We start from the raw sequence: 22,998 nt of genomic DNA on the forward strand, positions 1-22,998 counted from the left end.
TTACTTTGGGTTCTCCATTTTACCACTTGTCTTTTGCAAAGTTTGGGGTTCACTATAAATCTCAAGTAATCAGTTTTGATACTGTAAAATGATCGTAGTTTTCTTGGGTGCAGACAATCTGACTATTCCCATGTTGGCTTCTCTTCCTGCTACCAAGGTTTTGTCTCTGACAACCTTTTTCCAGTCTCTTCTTCCTCTCTTGTGGCCAGGAAATGTCTCAGGGTTCTGGGATTCATGGCCTGCACTGTTCTCATGCTTCCTCTTGCCAGGCTCCATATGAGGAGGCTACAATAGTGTGGCTTTAACATTGCCATCTTCTGGAGTCCACTGTTCTTTTGTTTCCTTTTCTGAAACTCAAGCTTCAGTGGTGGATTCAACAACTCTCTCAATTCAGGGCTTCCCTTTTCAGGCTGCAGTTCTTTCTTAGGAACTGTTTATGGATACCTCAGACTTGAGGTGGGGGGCTTTTTGTGGCCCTGTAAAGGTCCATGGTCTTCTCATCAGAGATCATATCATATCAACCTAAAAGAGATGAGAGCTTCACCTCTGGTTCTGCAAGCTTTTCATTCCCTTCTTCATCCCATCATCTTCAAAGTCTTCGCAGACAGTACCACTGTGAGGTGTACATCAACAAGAAGAGACGTACAAGGTCCTGTCTTTGCAGATTAGCTCTTCAGGCATGAGATTTAGCTGTGAGGTATCAAGTGGCTCTTCAGGCAGTTTACATTCCTTCAGAGTACAGTCTAGTTGCAGACTCATTGAGCGGGTCCAGAACACAGGCTCATGAATTGATGTTTCACAATGATGTGTTTCAGGACATAGTCCATTGGTGGGATATTCCTCAGGTAGATCTTTTTGCCTCCTCTCTGAAGCGATAACTTCCTCTGTTCTATTCATCCAAAGTCTTCTGATGTGGAAAGTGGATGACCTGTCTTTTCCTTGGGAGGAAATGTTTCTGTATGCCTTCCTCTGTTGCCATGAGATCTGCACAAAATTAGGTAGAACTCTCCCAAAATCTTGCTAGTAGCTCCCTTTTGGCCCAAACAGCATTGATTCTCCCTTCTCTATCACTTGGCCATGGGAATCACCACAAGTTACCTTACCAGGTGGACACAAAACAAGGGATCTCTTATTCGTCACCTGTCCATTCTTCAAATGACACTGTGGATGATAGGGTTCTGATTCCCTTTAGGCACCTCTTTTCTGAGGCCATGCTCTGGGTTATGCAGGAGGCCAGGGAACCCATTACCAGAAAATCATGTCTAAATGGAAAAGATTTTCTGTCTGGTGCCTCTCTTACTATCAGGATCCCCTATCAGTGGGGGTTCCCCTTGTTCTGTCTTATTTCTGTGATCTGTTCCATGCTGAGTTGGCATATTTTTCAGTTAAAACTTACCATTCAGCAATTTCTATTTGTCTGCCCTTGAATTCTCCTTTGGCATCTCCTGAGGTCAAGCAATTTCTTAAAGGCATCCTTCATATCAGGGCTCCCAGGAAGTCTATTCAACCGTCTTGGGACTTCAGTTTTGTACTTGAAAAATTGACTCCGGCTCCTTTTCAACCTCCTAGTTCAGCTCCCTGGCAACATTGTACTTGGAAGACTGTTCTTCTGTTGTCTCTTACTTCAGCCAAGAGAGTGTCTGAACTTCAGGCTGTCATGGATATACCTCCTTTTTTATTTTTTCACAGTGGGATGGTGTCTCTTTGAACTAATCCTTTTATGACCAAGGTGGTTAATGAGTTGTCCCTTAATCAGTCTATTCACCTTCCTTGCTTTTTTTCTTTCTCCATAGTCTGCCAGTGAGAAGATTCTTCACACCTTGGATCTGCATAGACAGCTCAGATATTATTTGAATAAGACAAATGCAATTTGCAAGTCTGACTAACTTTTTATGCCTTTCCATCCCAGGACTTTGGGTTTGTCTGTTTCCAAGCAAACCATCTTATCCTGGATTTCTAAGGCAATTTCTTTTTGTTATGCTTTTCATGGCACATCTCTTTCTACATCTGTAAAGACACATTCTACTAGGGCAGTTGCCTCCTCTGGTGCCTTTTTCCAGGGTTTGGACAACAGTTCTATTCCTGAGGCTGCTACTTGGTTTTCTGTCCATGTTTTCACTAAACAGTATAAATTGGATGTTGTTTCCAGGGCCAGGACAGACTTTGCCAGGGCTATTCTGCATGGGTTTATAGAGAGCTCTTCTGTGGTTTCCTCCTCCTCCTCCTAGCCTTCTTCTTAGCTCTTGTACTGTCTCTTTAGTGAAGAATACTGCAATGGTGATATGGAAGGACAGTACAGTTGTGTAAAATCTTATCATAACTGTACATGTCCTTCTCTTCACTGTTGCAGTATGCGGTCTCTACCTCCCTCCCTGCTCTTTCCTAGCTCTTGTCCCTGTGCTTTTGTTGTCCTCCTAGCCAAGGAACCCTTGCGTCCTTTTACTTTCTAGATGTACATGTTCTCTTTTGTGCCTGAGGATATTTGTTTTCTACTGGGATAAATCATTTCTGAGTGCTTGCATTTGTATGCCCCCTTTATATCCTACTCCTTATGCGGAGAGCATACGTGTGATGTACGGTGCCTATAAGATCTAAAGGCTTTGGTATACTGGCCAGACATTGGGCTGGCTATCCTTGACAGGAGATTCCTTATGTAAAGAATTCTGCAACAGTGAAGAGAAAGCCGTCTACTGTTATGGTAAGATTTTACACAACTGTGGTTTCTTACACAGCTGTCCTATGTCCTGACTGAAATCACTTTTGCTGTATTCTTGATATATGGGTGAATCCTATAGCTGAAGAAGGAAAAAAGGGTGGTTTGAAATGCAGTAGGAATGATGGTGTGGCCAGTAATAATGACACACAGAGAAGTTTGCTAGTAAACCTGGTGGATGAAAGATTAACAAAAATGTAGAAAATTGGATAGATAAAGGCTAGTGGAGGAGACTAGCAATAGACAACCAAACATTAAACAAGAAAAGGGGGAGGGGGGAGGAGTCCCAAAAGTACCCCTGTACACTGTAGCATAAATATAGTCAGATGTAGTAAAGAAGAATGAAAAGGTGACAACCATAAAGTCCCTAGTGAGCTAAGCAGTAAGGATACCAGGGCAAAATAGAGGAGGCAATGAAAGGATGGGGAAATATGACATAGTAGAGACAGAAAAAGAGGACGGTATGGGGAGAAAGTCTGGAGGATCAATTGCAGAGATTGATAGGGGATGCAATAAAAGATAACAAGTAGAACATCTTTCAAAAATGTGGTACATGAGAACAACAACAACAACAAAAAAACACTGAGAGGACAGCACAGTAAATAAAAGTCCATTGGTGGAAGCTTGGAATAGTTTTTCTGAAAAGGGGTCCTCAGAAATAGTAACTGAATTCACTAATGGACAGAGCAGACATGACTGTCTTTACAGGGATTTTTGAGTCAAGAAAGAAGAGTTTAAAAGAGCAACAAATTTGTGAAGATATCAACAAACTACAAAAATAACTGTATTGCCTTAATATTGATGCACAATCTTCGCATGAGTGAGTTAATTGAACAATTACACCTGTATGAAACTAAGCTATTACCTCAAAAAAAGAAAAAAACTTCAGAGAGACATTGTTGATTTCTAACAACAAAATGTGTTTGCTTGGCCGAAAGAGCAGCATAAAGAGCCAGTACAACCTAGAATTTCTAAGGCTGCTAACTCAGAGGAAGTTTCCTCTATTACTCAAAATAATGGTTCTGTTAATGCTTCAAGAGTGGTGCAGGAATATGTTGTTTCTTTACCTAATGCCAATACCTCTACATACAGCACACCTTTGGTGCCCCCCCCCCAACTGAGCAGCAACTTAGAAGAACTGCTCTTTCTGCAGAACAGGTAGTACGGCCTAAAACACTGAATATTTCTGGTGACTCTGCTTTTAAGGATCTTCCTTTACCTTGCAAATTCCAATGCAAGGAATACAAAGATGTGAACATCGAAGGAAAGAAATTCAAGAGAAAGAACTCCTTTCAGGATCGAGAACCACAAACTCTCAAGATGTACCAACTCTTGTGCTCAACATTTTCTGGAATTCATAAAGTCCAACGCCTTAGATCAACTTATCCACACCCCCACCAGGGGCAGCAATATCCTAGAATGGTCATTACCAACATGGGCAACAGGTGTTCCACACCAGAGGTCAATTCCTCGTTGGTCAGATCCGACAACAAGCAAATCACCCTAGACATCCACATCCCCCCCCACCCCACATTAGGGAAACCACCGTAAAAAATTTCTCCAAAGCCAACTTCATGCTTCTTAAGACAGAAGTGGCAAACTTCACGACACCCATGCTGACAGACAATAGAGGTACGACTGCTGAATCCTATACAGCTGCACTTTATAAGCACTTACACGAGTGCATGGATCGTGCAATCCCTAACAGAACCAAGATGCGATCCCCCCAAAAAAGGAAGGCAATCTGGTGGTCCCCTGCCATAAACAAACTCTACAACAGAAGAAAGAAACTGTTGCCAAAAAAAGAGTAAAATCCCATGATTGGAGGAACTCCGTGGTCAGCCTCAGTAAGCAGCTGAGATCCCTCATAAAATCCTCCAAAGCTAGTTACGAAAACAAAATCGCCACTGATTCTAAAGACAACCACAAAGCATTCTATAGCTATGTCAAGAATCTCAATAGCAACACTCAGATCTGCTCTGAGTTACAGCACAATGGCACTAAATATACAGAACCAACTGATATTGCCAACATCCTGGCAGATAGGTTCAGTGCTAACTTTACCCCTCTCTCATCCCCTAAAGGGCCCATCTCAATACCAGAAGAATGCAAAGCTCCTGTAATCACGGCTGCACAGGTAAAAAACGCACTCTCCAAAGCCAAGAACACAGCATCCATGGGACCTGACAACATCCCAGGCTGCATTCTGCATGAACTACAGAATGAACTGGCACCCCACCTAAGTACCATGTTCAATCATAGCCTCACCTCAGGCTTTGTGCCCACTGAATGGCGCATAGCAACGGTTATCCCACTCTACAAAGGGGGAGCCACCAAGGACCCTGGGAACTACCGTCCCATTAGCCTGTGGTCTGCAAGGCTATGGAATGTATCATCATGGAACTTATAAATAATGACATTGGTAATCTCCAAACTCTGGACCCTACCCAGTTCGGGTTTGTAAAAGGCAGATCATGTCTCCTAAACCTGATAGACTTTTTTGAAGCGGTCATCAAAGCCGTAGATGAGGCTAAGGTGGTTCACACAGCCTATCTAGATCTCGCCAAGGCTTTCAACACCATCCCCCACTCTGGAATTATAGATAAACTCACTAAACTAGGTATAAATCCCTATGTCACAAGATGGGTTGCCAGCTGACTCACTGACAGAACCCACACTGTGAAAGTAGCAGACTCTAAATCCAACTTCAGATCAGTGACAAGTGGAGTACCACAGGGTTCAGTCTTAGGTCCTCTCCTGTTTGGTATCTACTTCTCTGAAGTACAGGCTAACACAGAAGGTCTTTGGCTAACAAAGTTCGCAGATGACTGCAAACTAGGAGCCATAATCAAAACTCCTAACGATGTGGACATCCTACAAAAGGGCCTCACTGAGACAGATGCCTGGTGTCAAAGCCATGGCCTCAAGCTCAATGCCAAAAAGTGCATTGTCATCCCTTTTGGTAAAAAGTCTGTAGCCATGAACTACCACATAGGTGGTAGTCTACTTAACACTGAAAGTGTGATAAGAGACCTTGGGACACAGGTGGACATTAGTCTCTCCTTTGCTAATCACATCACCACAGTAGTCAGGAAATCCTTCTACGTGGCACACCTCATCACAAAAGGTTTCTCATCCAGGAAAAAAGAGGTCATTGTTCCCCTCTACTCATCAGTCATTAGACCCATTATAGAGTACAACGCCCCTTTTGGTATGTACCTCACAAGACATCTGGAAAGGCCACAGAAATACTTCACAAAGAGGATTACTGGCCTCAAACAGATGCCCTATGCAGACCGTCTCAAAAAACTCCAGCTTTGCTCTGTCGCATATCGCCTACTCAGAAGCGATCTCTGCTTAAAATACAAAGCTATGTCAAACCCAGAGCTGTTAGACATGCTCCATTTAAAGAAATCCCAATCCCTCCGAGCTACACGCTCTAGGGACCTAAACCTTGTTACCACAATAAACAGAACATGCTGGAGGGATAGATTCCTGTGCCAGAGACTTCCCATACTATGGAACAAACTACCTATCTATATCAAACAAAGCTCCTCATTAGCACTCTTCAAGAAAAATCCTGATGATTGGATGGGAGATAGGAAATTCACCCCGGGGATCATTTCTGTGGCTCTGCTTGACAGGGGAACAGGAAAATAATTTTCTTGGATGGCAAAAGCCAGGGTACCATTTGGCTAGGCTTATATAGGCTCTAGGGCCAATAGCCTAGTACCTATGTATGAACCTATAAATGTGGAATTAAACAACTAGTATGGAACTTATCGCAGAGACAGTTAACAGAAGCTGAACTTTCTTTACTTAAAAAAGGTTTGTTTTTTATTCCTTCTCAAAGGGCTGATTTAACTGACACTATTATAGAGCTTAATTTTTTTGTACGAAAAATAGCTCTTAAAGAGCAGTTTGGTTTTTCTGTGTCACATGAAAGTGTATGTAACTATAAAAAGCCAAGTGCTTTCTGTCCAACATTGTCTTCCACCCTGGAAGTTTTTTTCAAATGTATGTGAACAACATATTTATAATCTTTTTGAAACTAATAGTGAGTATAAATGAAATAAGTTTTATAATGTAAATAAAAATGAGAGACAAGCACTTGAAAATTTACAGAGATATAGTGACATTGTAATACGACCAGCCGATAAAGGTAATTCCTTTGTTGTGTTGGATAAAGAGTATTATGTTACTACTATGAATACCACGCTTAGAGATGATAATACATATATTAGCATAGAACTTTACTCCGTACAAAGGTTAATTGAAAGGTTCACTAAGTCTCTTGTTAACTGCTTTGAGGAAACAGTTATTTCTAAAGAACTGTTCCAGTATCTTATAGTAGAACATCCTGTTGCACCTACATTGAATGGTTTGCCGAAAATACATAAAAATCTTGTAACTCCAGCTTTTAGACCTATAGTAGCTGGAGGTGGATGGCTAACCGAACCGGCGTCTTTATACATAGAAAGACATTTAAGACCTATTTTAGACAAGTATGCTATTGTTTTGTGTGATACAGAACATTTCTTAAGTGATTTTTACTCTTTTCTTGAGAGTTATGCTGAAACTGGTACAGAGATTATGGTAACATTAGATGTTACGTCTCTGTTTGCGGTTATACCTAACCAAATAGGTCTTTCCTATGTAAAAGAATTTCTTAAAGAAGAAGGCTCTCTCACTGATGAAAAAATAGAGTTTATTTGCTACCTTATAGAGCTGGTACTAGAATATAATGTTTTTTTATTTGAGAAGCAATATTACTTGCAGACCTCTGGCGTAGCTATAGACACGTCCTGTGCCAATAGCTACGCCAATATGGTCATGGCATACTAGGAAAATGTTAACATCTTGAATATTGAACAATTTAATGTGCATGTAAAATTCTATCAGCGTTTTGTTGATGACTTATATATTTTTTGGAAAAGAGACCTTGAAATTTTAAAGAATTTTCTAAGTGCTGTAAATTCAAGTACATCCTTCCTTAAGTTTACTATGAAACATTCTTGCACTTATATAGATTTCCTTGATGTTACCCTGTATAACGGTATAGATGGAAAGCTGCTCATGAAGAGATATAGAAAACCATGTTATATATATAGTTATCCTGAACGTAATAGTATGCATCCACCACATATTTTTGAAAATGTGGTAAGAGGTCAACTTTTAAGAGTCTCTAGACTCCATGACCAGGAACAAGAATTTGAAGCAACTATGTGTTCCACTAGTATGGAATTTATAGAACGTGGTTATAAACCTTTTGAAGTTAGTAAAGCATGTGAAAGGGTTAAGTTAGACAGACAAAGTAGTGGACGCCCGTTTTTTTCATGTAAAGAAAACATAAGACTGCCCATAATAATTGTTAGAGCAATGTAGCTTATTGTATGATTTTTAGTACTGATAGCATAGATATAAAGAATATTATTACAAAAAACTGACATATTTTATCTTCTGACCCTATTCTACGTGAGTTTGTTAGTGCAGCTCCAAATTTTGTTTATAAAAATAAAACATTGTTGAAAAGACAGCTTTGTTTCCCTAATACAAGTAAACTAAAGCAACCTAGTATTAGAACAACTAGTTTTGGCACCTCTATCTGTGGTAAATGTACTTTTTGTAAATTATTGATGTATCCAATACATTTATACAACCAAACAATGGTAATCATTATGTTTTCAAAGTTAAAGCTAATTGTGACACTAAAAACTTTAAAGTTTATTTAGCGCAGTGTGTGACTTGTTCAAAATCTTATATAGAAAAAAACTAATAGGCGACTTAAGGAACAAATTAGAGACCATTATTATTGTGCCAATAAGGGTCCTAGTTATAGTGCCTTAGCTAAATATATACTAGAGAAAGGCACTAATCATTGTTTCAAGTTTATGGCAGTAGAAGTAATTTATGAAAGTTTTAGGATGGGTGCTATAACTGACATCACAGAAGGGAAAGAATTAAGATGGATTCCCAAATTATCAGCACATAGAGGTGCAGGCTTGAATGAATCAGTACCTCTTAAGCCAGATGTGAAAGAAAGAAAGTTTCTTAAAGAAGTATACTGCTATGTATGTTTTTATGGAAATAGCCCTTTATAGTTTATGTTGTAAAAGAAAGCTGTGCCTTTAAAATTTGTATGGCTATTGTATTTTAATGTTTTTTATTGGTAGACATTTAATTGATTGCATTTTAAATATTTGAGATGCTGCTGATTTTTTGCATGGTCTGAATAAGCGATTTTATCATGAAAGCACTCACCTGTGTTCGAATAAAAGTCTATTTGGATTTTACACTGCTCTTTGCCATCTGCTTTTTATTGGTTTGCTGTGGTGCTGTGTTCTATATTTTTGTTGACAGTAAAGAATATGCTGATTTAGCTTTTGTTTTGAAAACAAAATTTACTGGTCCTAATAACAGCATGTCTTAAATAAAAAAAAATGGAATTTGATTTAAAGACTTGAAGATTGTGTTTAGAAATTGTATAAAAGATAAAAACTCATAGTTAGGAAGTGGAAATTATCTGATAAAAAAATTGCATGGGTAGCAAGTAAATTGTGCGGTGTGTACAGATTCCCATAACTCAGTAGTATGCATAATTAGTTAACTCAGCATGATTATTTAAGCTGTACTTTTCTACTCTAGAATTTTGAAGACAAGAGTTCGACATGGAGTACTATGCTTTGAAGTAATGTGGCAAAAACCAGGTGGGTGACATGTTTCCAGTGCAAAGATGATTTTGTTTTTATAGTCTATAATTCCAATTTCTGTACTGTTTTCTGCATGTATGGTTTGGCAAAATTTTACGCCAGATGCCCTTCCTGATGCAACCCTCCCCATTTATCCGGGCTTGGGACCGGCACAAAGAAATGCACTGGCTTGTGCATCCCTTTACTCCAGCAATGTGGAAGGTCCAAATTGTATTTCCACTTTTTCATCCCTACTGCACCTGCTTCATCTCTTCAATGTCAGGACGAAGCAGTAAGAAATTAAAGTGAAAAATAAGTGTTAGCATAGACTGTCATAAAGGTAGTAGTTAGAGGCTGGAATGAAAGGTGGTAGGCCCATTGTAGAAGAATTATGTAGTACACAAGAATATGAGTGAGGGAAAGTGGCAGGCACAGATGAATTAGAGAGAGAAAGAGAGAATGTGTTGGAGAGGATGCTTGATAAACAAATGTACCCAGTTTATATTCAGATCAGGGTGTAGCACAACCAACCCATTATTTGCATTGAGACAGATAGTGGAGAAAAAGCTGGAGACGAGGAAAAAGTCCAACTTAGTATTCCTAGACAGGAAGAAAGCATTTGAGAAGGTCACAAAAAGATTATTGGGCAGTCATACATTGGTACATAGTCCTGGAAACATACATTTAGTGTACAAGGATCCAATAATACAAGTATGAAGAGTATTCTTACTTGCACAGTGGTTCCCAGTGGGAGTGGCTGTGCATCAGGGTCATCTCTGAGCCTACTTCTGCTCATACTGTTGATAGACTACATCAGCAAACTGATCAGAGGGGACAGATCAACAAAGCTGTTGTATGCATACCAGCAGACTCTGAAAAGAAACTTCCACAAATGATAGGATACTGGGATGCAGAAGTGGATGCACATGGTATGAAACTGTGTACATACAAAACTGTGATATGGCAGAAAATTAGGGAAATCGGAAGAAGCTGAAAACATAGACGAGAAAATAGGTTAAAAGCTTTAGGATCTGGAAGGTGTGGTTGAGCAGAAGGAAAGTCTAAACTAGAGGTCAAAGCTAAAATCTGAGGTCCTGGACTGGAGCACACCAGTAATATGATTCAGATACTTTTTTTTTTTTTTTTGTCTTGAACAAATGCAAAATATACACTTTTTTCAAAAAATGAAAGGTAAAACGGAACACCCAAATGGCCGTATAAGACTACATATGGTACTAAGTAGTACAAGATAATTTCTGTGTAACCTTATGAAGTATTCCAGAAAATTTCTCAGAATAATATGTCCTGACTCAGCTGCAAATTTACTTAGCTGATGGTTCTAGCTTTAAAAACACATACATGATTTTATCTTCTTTTACTATAGTTTACTTCACACAAGCTACAAGTCTAAACTGTAAAAGAGGGGAATCAAAAAAGATTCTATATTCAGGAGATATATAATAGAGAGAGATTTTACTTCTGAACCAACGACAACTGTGCAAAGAAGTATTGTTGGTTGTTACTGTGTTCTGCAGGACCACACTACAGATGAGAGTTGGGTATGAATGAGATTGACTGTGGCAGTGAATATCTTTTAATAGAAAACTCTACCTTAAAACTAAAACAAAAAGTTGTATTGTTATTTTCTGAGCTATTATAATGCATTGAAATCACCCTAGCTGCTGACAAACCGTCCCTTACACTATTCCTGAGATGTTAAACATAGCATTGCAATCCAAGAGTTGTCAATATTTCAATAAACATGTTCTTCTACTAACCAATGTCAGCAGCAGCAATATGAGCTTTTTTAATGTGCTAATGTACTTGCTATTTTTTCTCAAAAGTATTTTACAAGCACGGCCGCCACTGTGGAGTAGAAGGATAAAGCCCTGACTACAGCCCAGCTGACCTGGATTTGATCAGTGGCTCTGATGACTGATGGAAAGGTATAGAGGGATGGCCATGCTCATTGGTGACACTTCCAAAAGGGGATATGGGGTCCAAAGAGGGGGAGTTGCCGTAAGACGCGATCAATGACTGTGGGGGGTGGAGAAGCGGTAAATGGGTAGGGCACATTTAAAAAAAAAAAAAAAGAAACAGACAAAAGCACAGATGATAGACCTCCTAAGTCACGGTTAAGGTCCATGACCAGCCCCAGGAACACCAGAGTAACCCAGGGAGGGGGTATGAGGATGTCTGGGTAGACCCAGCATGGACCTGGGGCACTGGGGGCTGGGGTGGTAAAAATGACGTCCAAGGAGACCAAAAAAAAGGTATTTTAGAAGTACAGTACAAAAAGTACATCTGTTTCTTCCTGAATTTATGTTAGATTTTTTTAAACTGAGGCATAAATGCTTTCATATATTAAATTTTCTCACTTCTCTTGCATTGCTACTCCATGATTTGTTATATGACTGCATATTAACAGTTCATCAAAACCATAATCCATTAGCATGACAAATCACTGGTTGTGTAAGACTAGCACAACTTTCGATAAAACTGTTGCAGTTACAATAAGTAAATCTTACAAGCAGTGGTGGTTCGTGGCATCTGACTGTGGGACTGCAGCCCCCCCCCCCCCAGCTGTGTGAGGAAAAAAGAAAAGCACAACTTCTGAAATAAAATATTTTTTAAAGTAAGAAACCTGCCTGGCTTGCTTATAAAAATGAGTCCGACTGACTTGCAAAGTCCCGGAACTTGAACTGCGCATGCTCGTTTTTTTCTTTTTCGCTGCCTGCTGGACTGTTTCTGACTGCTGTAAAGGCAGTCCGGACTATGGGTAGTTCTGCATCAGTGTGTGATGCCCAGACGTCTGTGCGGTAAGTGCACAGTAAAGTGGAAGGGGGGGCGGACTGCCACGTCCGCAGGCACATACCGTGACGTGAATGGCAGGGGGACTACTGATTGGTTCTCACTCTCTTTCTGAAAAAGAGAGCGAGAAACAATCAGTACTATCAGGCAGTGTGCAGGACAAGACAGGTACTTTTGCCTTTGACATTTGCTCTAGCTACCGACCGTACGTACGCACGGGTACACTAGTGCCATTGCTTATTAAATAATCTCAGTATCTGGCTATCTGATTTTCTTTGGGTTGGGGGTGCTTTTGCTTGCAAGTTCACGGAGATGTTGGACTCAGAGAGAGTGAAGATTCTGGAGTGTGGATTCCCGAGTAGTCCTTGAGTAGCACTAGCAGCCAGCTACTTAAAAAAAGCCTACTCATCGTCAGTGACAGAAACGGACTACGGACACAGTTTCAAACTCAATCGCTCATTTTTTTTAGGTAAGTGTGGCTATGCTGTGCTGACTGACAAAATAGGGTCACCCTGGCCTTTTCTTTTGCTCGTAAAAGTTCAGTTTCTCGTGTTCTATCTGTAATTTTCTTTTCATTGGTTGCTGCAGTCTAAGGCTGAGTTATTAGGCACTGTACCTGAATGTACACCAGTTTGTACACCCAATCTTCATCAGCATGATTGTATTTCCCCATACTTCAGTGTTACCTCTAACTGCCTGGAGTTGCAGACAACATAGCATTCCGTAAGATGAGAATAAAGTCTATTATAACACAAATAGATGGCTTTTGTAGTTGGTACAGAATCTCTTACCATACTAAAAAGCTGTCCCTTGATATGTCACCCTTTACTGCAGTCTTCTTTACTTATTTGTTTCTGGATGTAGTTTTAAACTTTACTCTCACTATTAGAATATATCTGAAAAGGACTATATTTTTCTGTCTTCCCTGACTATTTCTTAAATTGTATGCAAAAATATCCCTAGCATTTACTACAGGTCATACTGATAAAGTATTAGTAAGTCTCATTATGTTGGAATCGTTCTACTGAATGCTAGAAGAAATTCAAAAATAAATATGTTTCTGTCAGCATGATAACCAAGCAAGTAATTGCCCGAATCAATCCAAAATTTTCCCAATGACACTTTCTGCTTATTTATTTATGTACTGATATTTTCCCATTCTCTGCGTGCCTGAGCATCCCTCCTGAGCACGTGCATGTTATACACAGTAGTCTTCTCTTTGCATCTGCCACACATTCTGTTATATCATTTTCATTTAAAGAAATATATGGTTTCTAATAATCTCCATCTCTTCCATTTCCAAGAAGCTGATACTCTGGCCATATAGTATTTTCTCTCACAGCTACTCGTTCAGATCCTACGCAGTTTTAGCAACCTTCGCCTACAAAATCTGCCATTCCCATTACTATATCTTAATGTTATGGCCACAGTTGCTAGCATTATTGTGGTAATTACAATTGCATCTGCATACTTGGATGTGCTGCATCGAAATAGACAATCATTTTTAAGACATAAACATTCTACCTATTCTTGATAATCTTGTTCTCTAAAGACTAATTTATTTTACCTTAATTTGTATTCTGATTCTGATACCCAAGGATGACAACTCCACCTCCAAACTGTTTCTACAACTACAGTATACCATAACTAAGCCTTTGTAGTTTAACTGGAGTTCATGGGTCTGTATGTGTTCCAGTTTACAGGAATGTAATGTTAAAGCTCATTGTAGCTTGGGGAGGCTAGTCCAGCCTTTCACCATTCTTTCCATGAAATAGGAACTTTTGCACATTCAGGGGGGCTCCCACCATATGGTATGGCCTACTTTATGCAACTTTTTTAAAACTGATTTGTAATGCATAACATAACCCCTGTTAAATGCTAGTGCTACGATTATTTTAGTCCTGTTCTTTACTTTCTTCTGTATAGGCCTGTCTGTTTTTTTGCCAGTAAAACAAATCATATGCCTATGGGGAAAAAACATCCAAGAATATCAGAGCTCTCTTTCTTCTGATAATGTCAAGTGATATGACTAGAGGTTGCCAGGAAAGCAGAAAGATCAGTTACTAAGGACAGACAATCTCAAGTGCTGCATAGTAGTAAGATATGGGTTGGCCACCCATGCCCTTTACTGTGCTCATTGGAAAAGAGGTGAGGAGCCATGCTAATAAGTAGCATGACCTCTCAGTTCCAGGTTAGCTTTCGGTTTGTTCCTTCCAGTTTAAAATAAAAGTCCCCCAGCTAGCACAGGGCCCTAGGCTGGCACATAGAGAACCTTGTGCTAGATCCAGCAGTAGCCAAACCAATGCTGTCACAGAGGATGGCCTGCTGTAGTATTGTTTTTCCTAAAATCCCTCTAAACACCACTAAAAGGACTTTCCTTCAGGGGTGGTTGGCAGCATTGCTAAGTTCAGAAATATTTTCCCGGTAGGCTTCTGTGCCACTGTTTTCTTGTAATCTGTGCAATGGGTCACCTTTTGTGAAGCCTGGGTATCCATTAGAGCAGTTGTCTTTCAAGGCATTTTATCCTAAAGTCTGCTCTTTTACCACCTTTAGGTTTATTTTAGGGATACTGCTTTGGAGTATATCTAGATATTTCAACCAACACTGTATAAGGACCCTCAGTGCAACTAAAAGTAATATTTAAATATTTGTTGTATAGTTTAATAAATAAGAGGACCCTTTGAAGCAGATGTCATACTTTCCTTCCTGTAACTGAGCATCCCGGTTGATTTCGGGGTCATGTTGGGATATTTTGTATGTGACGGTTTCATATCCTAAGTAATTTTTCTTGCAAGGATGAAGAACTAGCACTATGGAGGTATTCTAATTATTTAAAGCAGGTGTATGGCTACAGGGTACCTTCATGAGTATGTGTGACAGCTCAAAATTTTTAGAAGTACAGTATTAGAAGAACTTTTTTTTCTGTTCACTACAGAGGGATTTCTTAAAGACTCATCATCATCTTCTTTCGGCTGTTCCCATTAGGGGCCTGCCATTTCTTCCTGTCCTCAGCATCATGCTGTTTCACACCAAACACCTGCATATCCTCTCTCACCACATCCATAAACCTTATCTTAAGCCTTCCTCTTTTCCTCTTACCTGACAGCTCCATCCTTAGCATCCTTTTCCCAATATACCCAGCATCCCTCCTCCGCACATGTCCAAACCAACGCAATCTCGCCTCTCTTGCTTTGTCTCCAAATTGTCCAACCTGAGCTGACCCTCCAATATACTGATTCCTAATCCTGTCCATCCTAGTCACACCCAGTGCAAATCTTAACATCTTTAACTCTGCCACATCCAGCTCTGACTCCTGCCTTTTCGTCAGTGCTACCGTCTCCAACCCATATAACATAGCTGGTCTCACTACCCTCTTGTAGACCTTCCCATTCACTCTTATTGGTACCCGTCTGTCACAAATCACTCCTGACACTTTTCTCCACCCATTCCACCCTGCCTGTACTCTCTTCTTCACCTCTCTTCCACACTCACCATTACTCTGAACTGTTGATCCCAAGTACTTAAACTCATCCACCTTTACCAACTCTACTCCCTGCATCCTCACCATTCCTCTACCCTCCCTCTCATTTACACGCATATGTTCTGTTTTAGCCCTGCTGACCTTTATTCCTCTCCTCTCTAAAGCATATCTCCACCTCTCCAGGGTCTCCTCAACCTGGTCCCTACTCTCACTACATATCACAATGTCATCTGCAAACATCATAGTCCACGGGGCCTCCTGTCTAATCTCATCTGTCAATCTGTCCATCACCACTGCAAATAAGAAAGGGCTCAGAGCTGATCCTTGATGTAATTCCACCTTAAACGTATCCGTCACTCCCACCGCAGTCCTCACCAATGTCACACTACCCTTGTACATATCCTGTACCACTCTTACATACTTCTCTGCCACTCCCGACTTTCTCATACAATACCACAACTCCTCTCTAGGCACCCTGTCATATGCTTTCTCTAAGTCCACAAAGACACTATGCAACTCCTTCTGACCTTCTCTGTATTTCTCCAACAACACTCTCAGAGCAAATATTGCATGTGTAGTGCTCTTTCCTGGCATGAAACCATACTGCTGATCACTAATCATCACCTCCCTTCTTAACCTAGCTTCCACTACTCTTTCCCATAACTTCAAGCTGTGACGGATCAGTTTTATCCATCTATAGTTACTGCAGCTCTGCACATCACCCTTATTCTTAAAAATAGGTACCAAAACACTTTTTCTCCACTCCTCAGGCATCCTCTGACTTTCCAAAATTTCATTAAACAATCTGGTTAAAAGTTCCACTGCCATTTCTCCTAAGCACCTCCATGCTTCCACTGGTATGTCATCTGGGTCAACAGCCTTTCCATTCTTCATCCTCTTCATAGCTGTCCTTACTTCCTCCTTGCTAATCTGGTTCACTTCCTGATTCACTATCCCCACATCATCCAACCTTTTCTCTCTCTCTCTCATTCTCTTCATTCATCAGCCCTTCAAAGTATTCTTTCCATCTACTCAACACACTCTCCTCACTTCTGAGTACGTTTCCCTCACTGTCCTTTATCACCCTTACCTGCTGCACATCTTTCCTAGCTCTGTCCCTCTGTCTAGCCAATCAGTACAGGTCCTTTTCTCCCTCTTTAGTGTCCAGTCTCTCATACAACTCTCTATATGCCTTAACCTTAGCCTTCGCCACCTCAATCTTTGCCATGCGCCTCATCTCCTTATACTCATGTCTACTTTCTTCATCTCTTTGACAATCCCACTTCTTCCTCTGTATACTCTCCTGTACTTCCTCATTCCACTACCATTCTCCTTGTCCTCCTTCCTCTGTCCAGATGTCACACCAAGCACCTTCCTAGCAGCCTCCCTTACTAGCTCTGCTGTAGTTACCCAGCTATTCGGTAACTCTTCATTGCCTCCCAGTGCCTGTCTTAACTCTTCCCTGAACTCCACCTCACAATCACCCTTTTTTAACTTCCACCATTTATCTTGAAAAAGCCTGACAGTGTTTCAGGCGAAAGCGCTTGAGTGAGTTCACGTTCGTATTGAAATTTGTACTTAATAAAAGAATTTCGAGGAAGCAGTATTGGATTATTTGGTCTTTACCTGTCTACCTTGCTTTTTTGTGGCTTTTGGGACTTAGTTCGTGTTTTTACCTGTCTTAACTCTTCCCTGAACTCCACCTCACAATCACCCTTTTTTAACTTCCATCATTTAATCCTTGGCACTGCTTTCACACTCCTCCCCCGCTTCTTCATCACCAACATCATCCTGCAGACTACCATTCTATGCTGCTTAACTACACTTTCCCCAGTCACCACTTTACAGTCTCCAATCTCCTTCAGACTGGCCCTCCTACATAAGATGTAATCCACCTGTGTGCATCTTCCTCCTCTCTTGTATGTCACCCTATGCTCCTCCCTCTTCTTAAAATACGTATTCACCACAGCCATGTCCATCCTTTTCGCAAAATCCACAATCATCTGACTTTCTGTATTCCTCTCCTTAACACCATACCTACCCATCACTTCCTCATCCCCTCTGTTCATTTCACTAACATGCCCATTGAAGTCCGCTCCAATCACTAGTCTCTCACCCTTGGGTACACTCACCACCACTTCATCCAACTCGCTCTAAAATTTTTCTCTCTCATCCATCGCACATTCAACTTGTGGAGCATATGCACTAACAACATTCATCATTACACTATCAATTTCAAGCTTCATAAACATCACTCTATCAGACACTCTCTTCACCTCCAAAACACTCTTGGCATACTGTTCCGTTAGGATAACCCGTATCCCATTTCTTCTGCCATCCACACCATGATGGAACAATTTGAACCCGCCTCCTATACACTTGGCCTTACTTCCCTTCCATCTGGTCTTTTGCACGCACAATATATCAACCTTCCTTCTCTCCATCATATCAGCTAGCTCTCTCCCTATATCAGTCATACTGCCAACATTCAAAGTTCCTACCCTCAGTACTACATTCCTGACCTTCCTCCTCTCTTCCTGCCTTCGGGCATGCCTTCCCCCTCCTCTTCTTCTTCAGCCAACAGTAGCCCAATTTCCGCCAGCACCCTGTTGGCTAACAGTACTGGTGGCGGTCGTTGTTAACCCAGGCCTCGACCGATCCGGTATGTAATTATGAAATGTTCTCCGCATCAGTAATTTGACAGAGGTTTTATGCCGGATGCCCTTCCTGACGCAACCCTCCCCATTTATCCGGGCTTGGGACTGGCACAAAGAAATGCACTGGCTTGTGCATCCCCAGTGGCTGGGTTCTTAAAGACTAATTAATATAATATGTTCTTATATACAGTGGGACATGAGAAGAACATAGTGTAGCCAAGACATTCTGATTAATTTATTTAGTATAAAGTGAAAAGCAGCCACAGTGAACAGGCTAACAAGGTATTCCATCAAAGATGTCATTTTACTCCTCTACAAAGTTGTCAGGTAGAGTTCCTGATCTGGTTATGAAATGGAAGGGTTCTTGAAAAGGTCACAGACATTGTGAAGGAATGCATAGTTAGTTTAGCAGTGCAGTGGATGAGTGAATGGATGAATAAATGAGTGAGAAAAAGAAATTATATGTCCACACAGTGTCTGTTGTGCACCAGAGGAAGGGTAGAACTAAGAGAAGGATTGGAAGGAGGGCATGAATGGTAAGTGGGGGAGGCAGGTTCACTTTATACATGAGGACTCTCTGGGAATTGGTGGGGAGAGTTCATAGTGGTTACCGGTGATATTTGTTGAAATTAGGAAGACTACATGTCTCCTTCCATAAGCTTTATGTTTTCATCATAAGGACCTCTGCTATTGTATATAATTCCTTATGCATAGGAATCAACCAGAAGCTGATGTCTCCCCCTTCCAGCGAGACTTTAAGGGCTGTCAGACATACCCATTGTCTAACCGGGACGATTTCACCAAACACTTACTTTCACAAACTCTTAGATCACTTGGCCACCATGACTAAATAAAGAAACCAAAGCAAATCCAACCCACTCAAGTGGGGGGCTTAGCCCCCCCCAGACCCCCTAACTAAATATATCAACTCCAAGATCGCACTACAGTGGGGAAGAAGGCAAAGTGCACCATGGTGGCCAAGTGGTTGCTTTCCTGGAGTAAAATTCCAGTGATCCGAGAGTTTGTGAAAGTGAGTGTTCAGCGAAGTTGTCCTGTTTTTTTTGAAGTTCGGTGAAGTGGGTTTTCGATAATAACAGGTAGACTCGTTCTCTGACATCTCTGTCTGTCTCTAGAAAGATATATACCTTGCTTCTCTTTTAAATATAACTGCATCCTTACTGTTTCTCTTTTATCACCTTACAACTTACCGTATGTCATTCCATCTTGTACACATTTCTCCCACAATGTGCTCCATCTCCAACCATTCAAATCACCCAACTTCACCACTTAATCACTTCCAGTATACACAGACTCACCCAATCTTTTACTTCAAATTCAAGTTACTAAACCATCACACCTGCCACACCAAAACAAGAGTAACTGCTACAGTTAAACCAAAACAAGCTTACCAAACATTAATTTTTCTCTGTCTTACCACTTTGTGGTAATCCTAATCCCAACCCCTCCTTCCATCCTGACTCCCCAGTAGTCTCCAAAATACATCCCAAGCCAAACTCCCCCTACTCAGCCACCCATCTCCTTCCAATACAGGGACACCACCATCATAAAAACCATCAAAACCCAACCCACCTATCTGAAACTCACCCAAACAGCTTAAATTAATTTCCTTAAATACTTGTAGCATCTATAATTAAATTTCAGAACCCCATGCTTGGATCTTCCACAATACATCAGATATTCTTCCCATAACTGAAACATGGCTGAACCCCCATAGACTTGAATCTGAAATTTCACTCCCTAGTTATAGTATCATCAGGACTGATATAACTCAAAAAAAGTGGCAGAGTAGCTTTACTATACTCTCTATTTTGAAATCCTACCCTACAATAAACCTATTCCCAAATTCCATAAAGCTGAACTCCTCATCTCCCATCTTAAATTAAATAACCATAAACAGCTGTATATTGTAGTACTCTATATTCCCCCAAGCAGTAATGCTACAACCTGGGAAAACATCCTAAACTGGATCTTGCTTACAATTTCTAATGAAAAGAGAATCGTAGGTGACATTAATTTTGACTGGCAGATTATCTTCACAAAATATCCATTATATGGCCTAAACGGACTCGACTCATTTCCACCCCCACACATTATAACTATTCCAAAAACAGTGGCTCATTTCTCGACTGGATATTGGTGTCGGATTCCACTAGGTGTATCTCCTGTGACACCCTGTCTGATTCCCTCAGTGATCACCTCCCTGTATATGTAAACATACTCTGTACTATTCATGTCAAACAACACTTGCTTAGAACTGCTGTGACCTCACTAATTTTAACCCGGATACATTTAACAGAATTTTAAGCTTCTTTAACTGGTCTGTCCTCGGGGAAAAAAAAAAAAAAACATTCCAGTGAAGCTGTACACAAATTTAACTCACTTTTCCTGAAAGCCCTCAATAACCATACTCCTTGGTTATCCACTCAAAAGTAGGCCCCTAATGTATGAAAGAGATAGGGATTAGAAAGAATGGTTAAAATGCAGATCTTCCGAAAACCTACAACACTTTAAAGAACTACACAACTTACTAAAAGAAACATTATTGCAGACAAGAAAATCTACTTCAGTAACCCCTTACTAAATCAGTCTTCCAACCCTGAAAAATTCTAGCCTTCTATTAATAATGTACTCCGCCCTGGAACATCCACCACACCTAATCCTGCTCTAGATAACACTCCGTCTGAAATAGCTGCTTAATTTAACACACATTTTATAGAAAGCATTAAAGCCCTTACTTAAGATTTCCTCCCAACAATCTTGACATGTCCTCTACTCAGACAGCAGACACCTCCCATTTCACTCTAAAACCCATCCCAACTTCCTTCATCAAATTTTTACTACTTAAACTGAAAATCCTGTTCTCCTTCAGTAGATAATCTCCCAGCAGAATACCTCAAGCTGGCTACCAGTTCCATAGCCTATCCTTTGACTGTTCTAATAAACCTCTATCAAGAAATCATACATTCCTTCTCTATGGAAAAAAAAATCACCATCCTCCATCATACAGGAGGAAGCTTATCTGATATAACTAGTTTCAGAATTATCACCATATTATCCCCTTTGTCAAAAATTCTGGACAAGTGCATTCGCAAGCAACAACTTCAACGTATTCTTCAGGAAAAGCTCCTGATCCCCCCACAGCATGGTTTTAGACCTGCCAATAGCACTGCCACGGCCTTATTAACTTTCACAGATACTATTAATAAAGGCAGAGATGAAGGCAGACTTGTTCCCCTCTGTATTCTTGATCTCTCTAAAGCATTTGATCTAGTCTCTCACCAAAAACTCCTCTACCAACTGTCTGCCCTCAGGCTATCACATCCCACACTACTGTGACTTAACTAGTCTACTTTTAAATTACTAATTACCATATGATCAAAACTCAGAATCTTGAGATGAAAATGCCAAAGTTTCTGTTCATTGAAAGTGTAGAAAGTTGACAGTTGTCATGTTACCGAAGTGCATGAAGTTGTTGTAGTAGCAGTAGTGTAGAACAACGCTATCACTTTAAGTTTTTTGTTGTTGAAGTTAAGGAAATTTGTCAGACATTACTGAAGTTGTTGCAGCTATGAAGGTAGCTTTAAATTGTCAGTAAGACGCCGGAGTAAGTATATTAGAAGGATATTTTCATCAGGTTTAACACTGGTCATGCTGTTAGTGTTTACATATTTATGAAACATAGTGTGATCTTGGAGTTGGTGTAATTAATATGCAGGGGGCACAGCCCCCCTGCAGAAATGTAGAAATAGTATAGTTTGGTTCTGAAGTTTTGGTTGTTGGGTTTATTTTAGGTAAGAGTTTGTTTTGTACTGTTGGTGGGTCGTTTGTACCGGATGCATGGTATATTGTTGTTGTATTGTAATTATTTGTGTGTGGAGATGTATCATAGTTTCAAAAGTTTTAGTAAAGTTATTTTTAAATGTATGACATTTTGTATTGTGGTTATTTTGTTCTGGTGGATTACAAGAACATTCCTTTTGCAGTGTCCTGTTCAGTATTTTGACATGCGATATTTTGAACTTTCAGTGATGTGGTTTTTCATCTTTTTCATCTCGAGATTTTAAATTTCAATCATATGGTAATTCGTGATTTGAAAGATCCACTTTAACAACTAGTTGACCGATAGATACCTGTCTGTTAAATGGCTGTCCGCTTTTTCTCCATTCCTTCCTGTCGGTACTGATGTGCCAGAGGGCTCCATTCCTGGCCATCTACTCTTTAATTTATTCACTAACAATTTATATAAATCCTCTCAGCAAGCTTTCCTCATACAATATGATGATGATTCTATGATAATATGCATTTCCAACAACTTAATACATCTTCAGAGAATTACTCAAGAAGCCTTTAACTCTGTTGAAAGTTGGCTACAGGATAATCAACTGCTACTAAACCCCCCACCAACAAAAAAAAAATTTAAATGACTTCTGATTTTTTTTTCTTGGAAATGAGATTTTTGAAAAAAAAAAAACTTTAAAATTTCTTGCTTAACTAATATCATGATTGACATTACCCCACATGCAGAAGTACTTGGCATGTCAATCAATGGCAACCTTAAATTTGATTTACATAGCCACAACAACATCAAGAAAAACCATCAAAAACTAGGCACCTTGCATAGAGTAA

The 22,998-nt window shown here is 40.2% G+C and overlaps 1 protein-coding gene across 2 annotated transcripts in view; it reads left to right on the plus strand.

Moving 5' to 3' along the window:
- The window catches only part of GEN1 (GEN1 Holliday junction 5' flap endonuclease), a 911,226-nt gene that overhangs the window by 832,344 nt on the left and 55,884 nt on the right, over window positions 1-22,998 (plus strand). For both annotated transcript variants that reach the window (XM_044064875.1, XM_044064884.1), the window contains exon 12: window positions 9,359-9,420. In XM_044064875.1, the coding sequence (XP_043920810.1) occupies window positions 9,359-9,420 (62 nt within the window). The remainder of the gene's footprint in view (window positions 1-9,358; window positions 9,421-22,998) is intronic.

Source organism: Protopterus annectens, chromosome 1.part0 (assembly GCF_019279795.1).
Source record: "Protopterus annectens isolate FY-2018-M chromosome 1.part0, PAN1.0, whole genome shotgun sequence".
Taxonomy (NCBI): Eukaryota; Metazoa; Chordata; order Ceratodontiformes; family Protopteridae; genus Protopterus; species Protopterus annectens.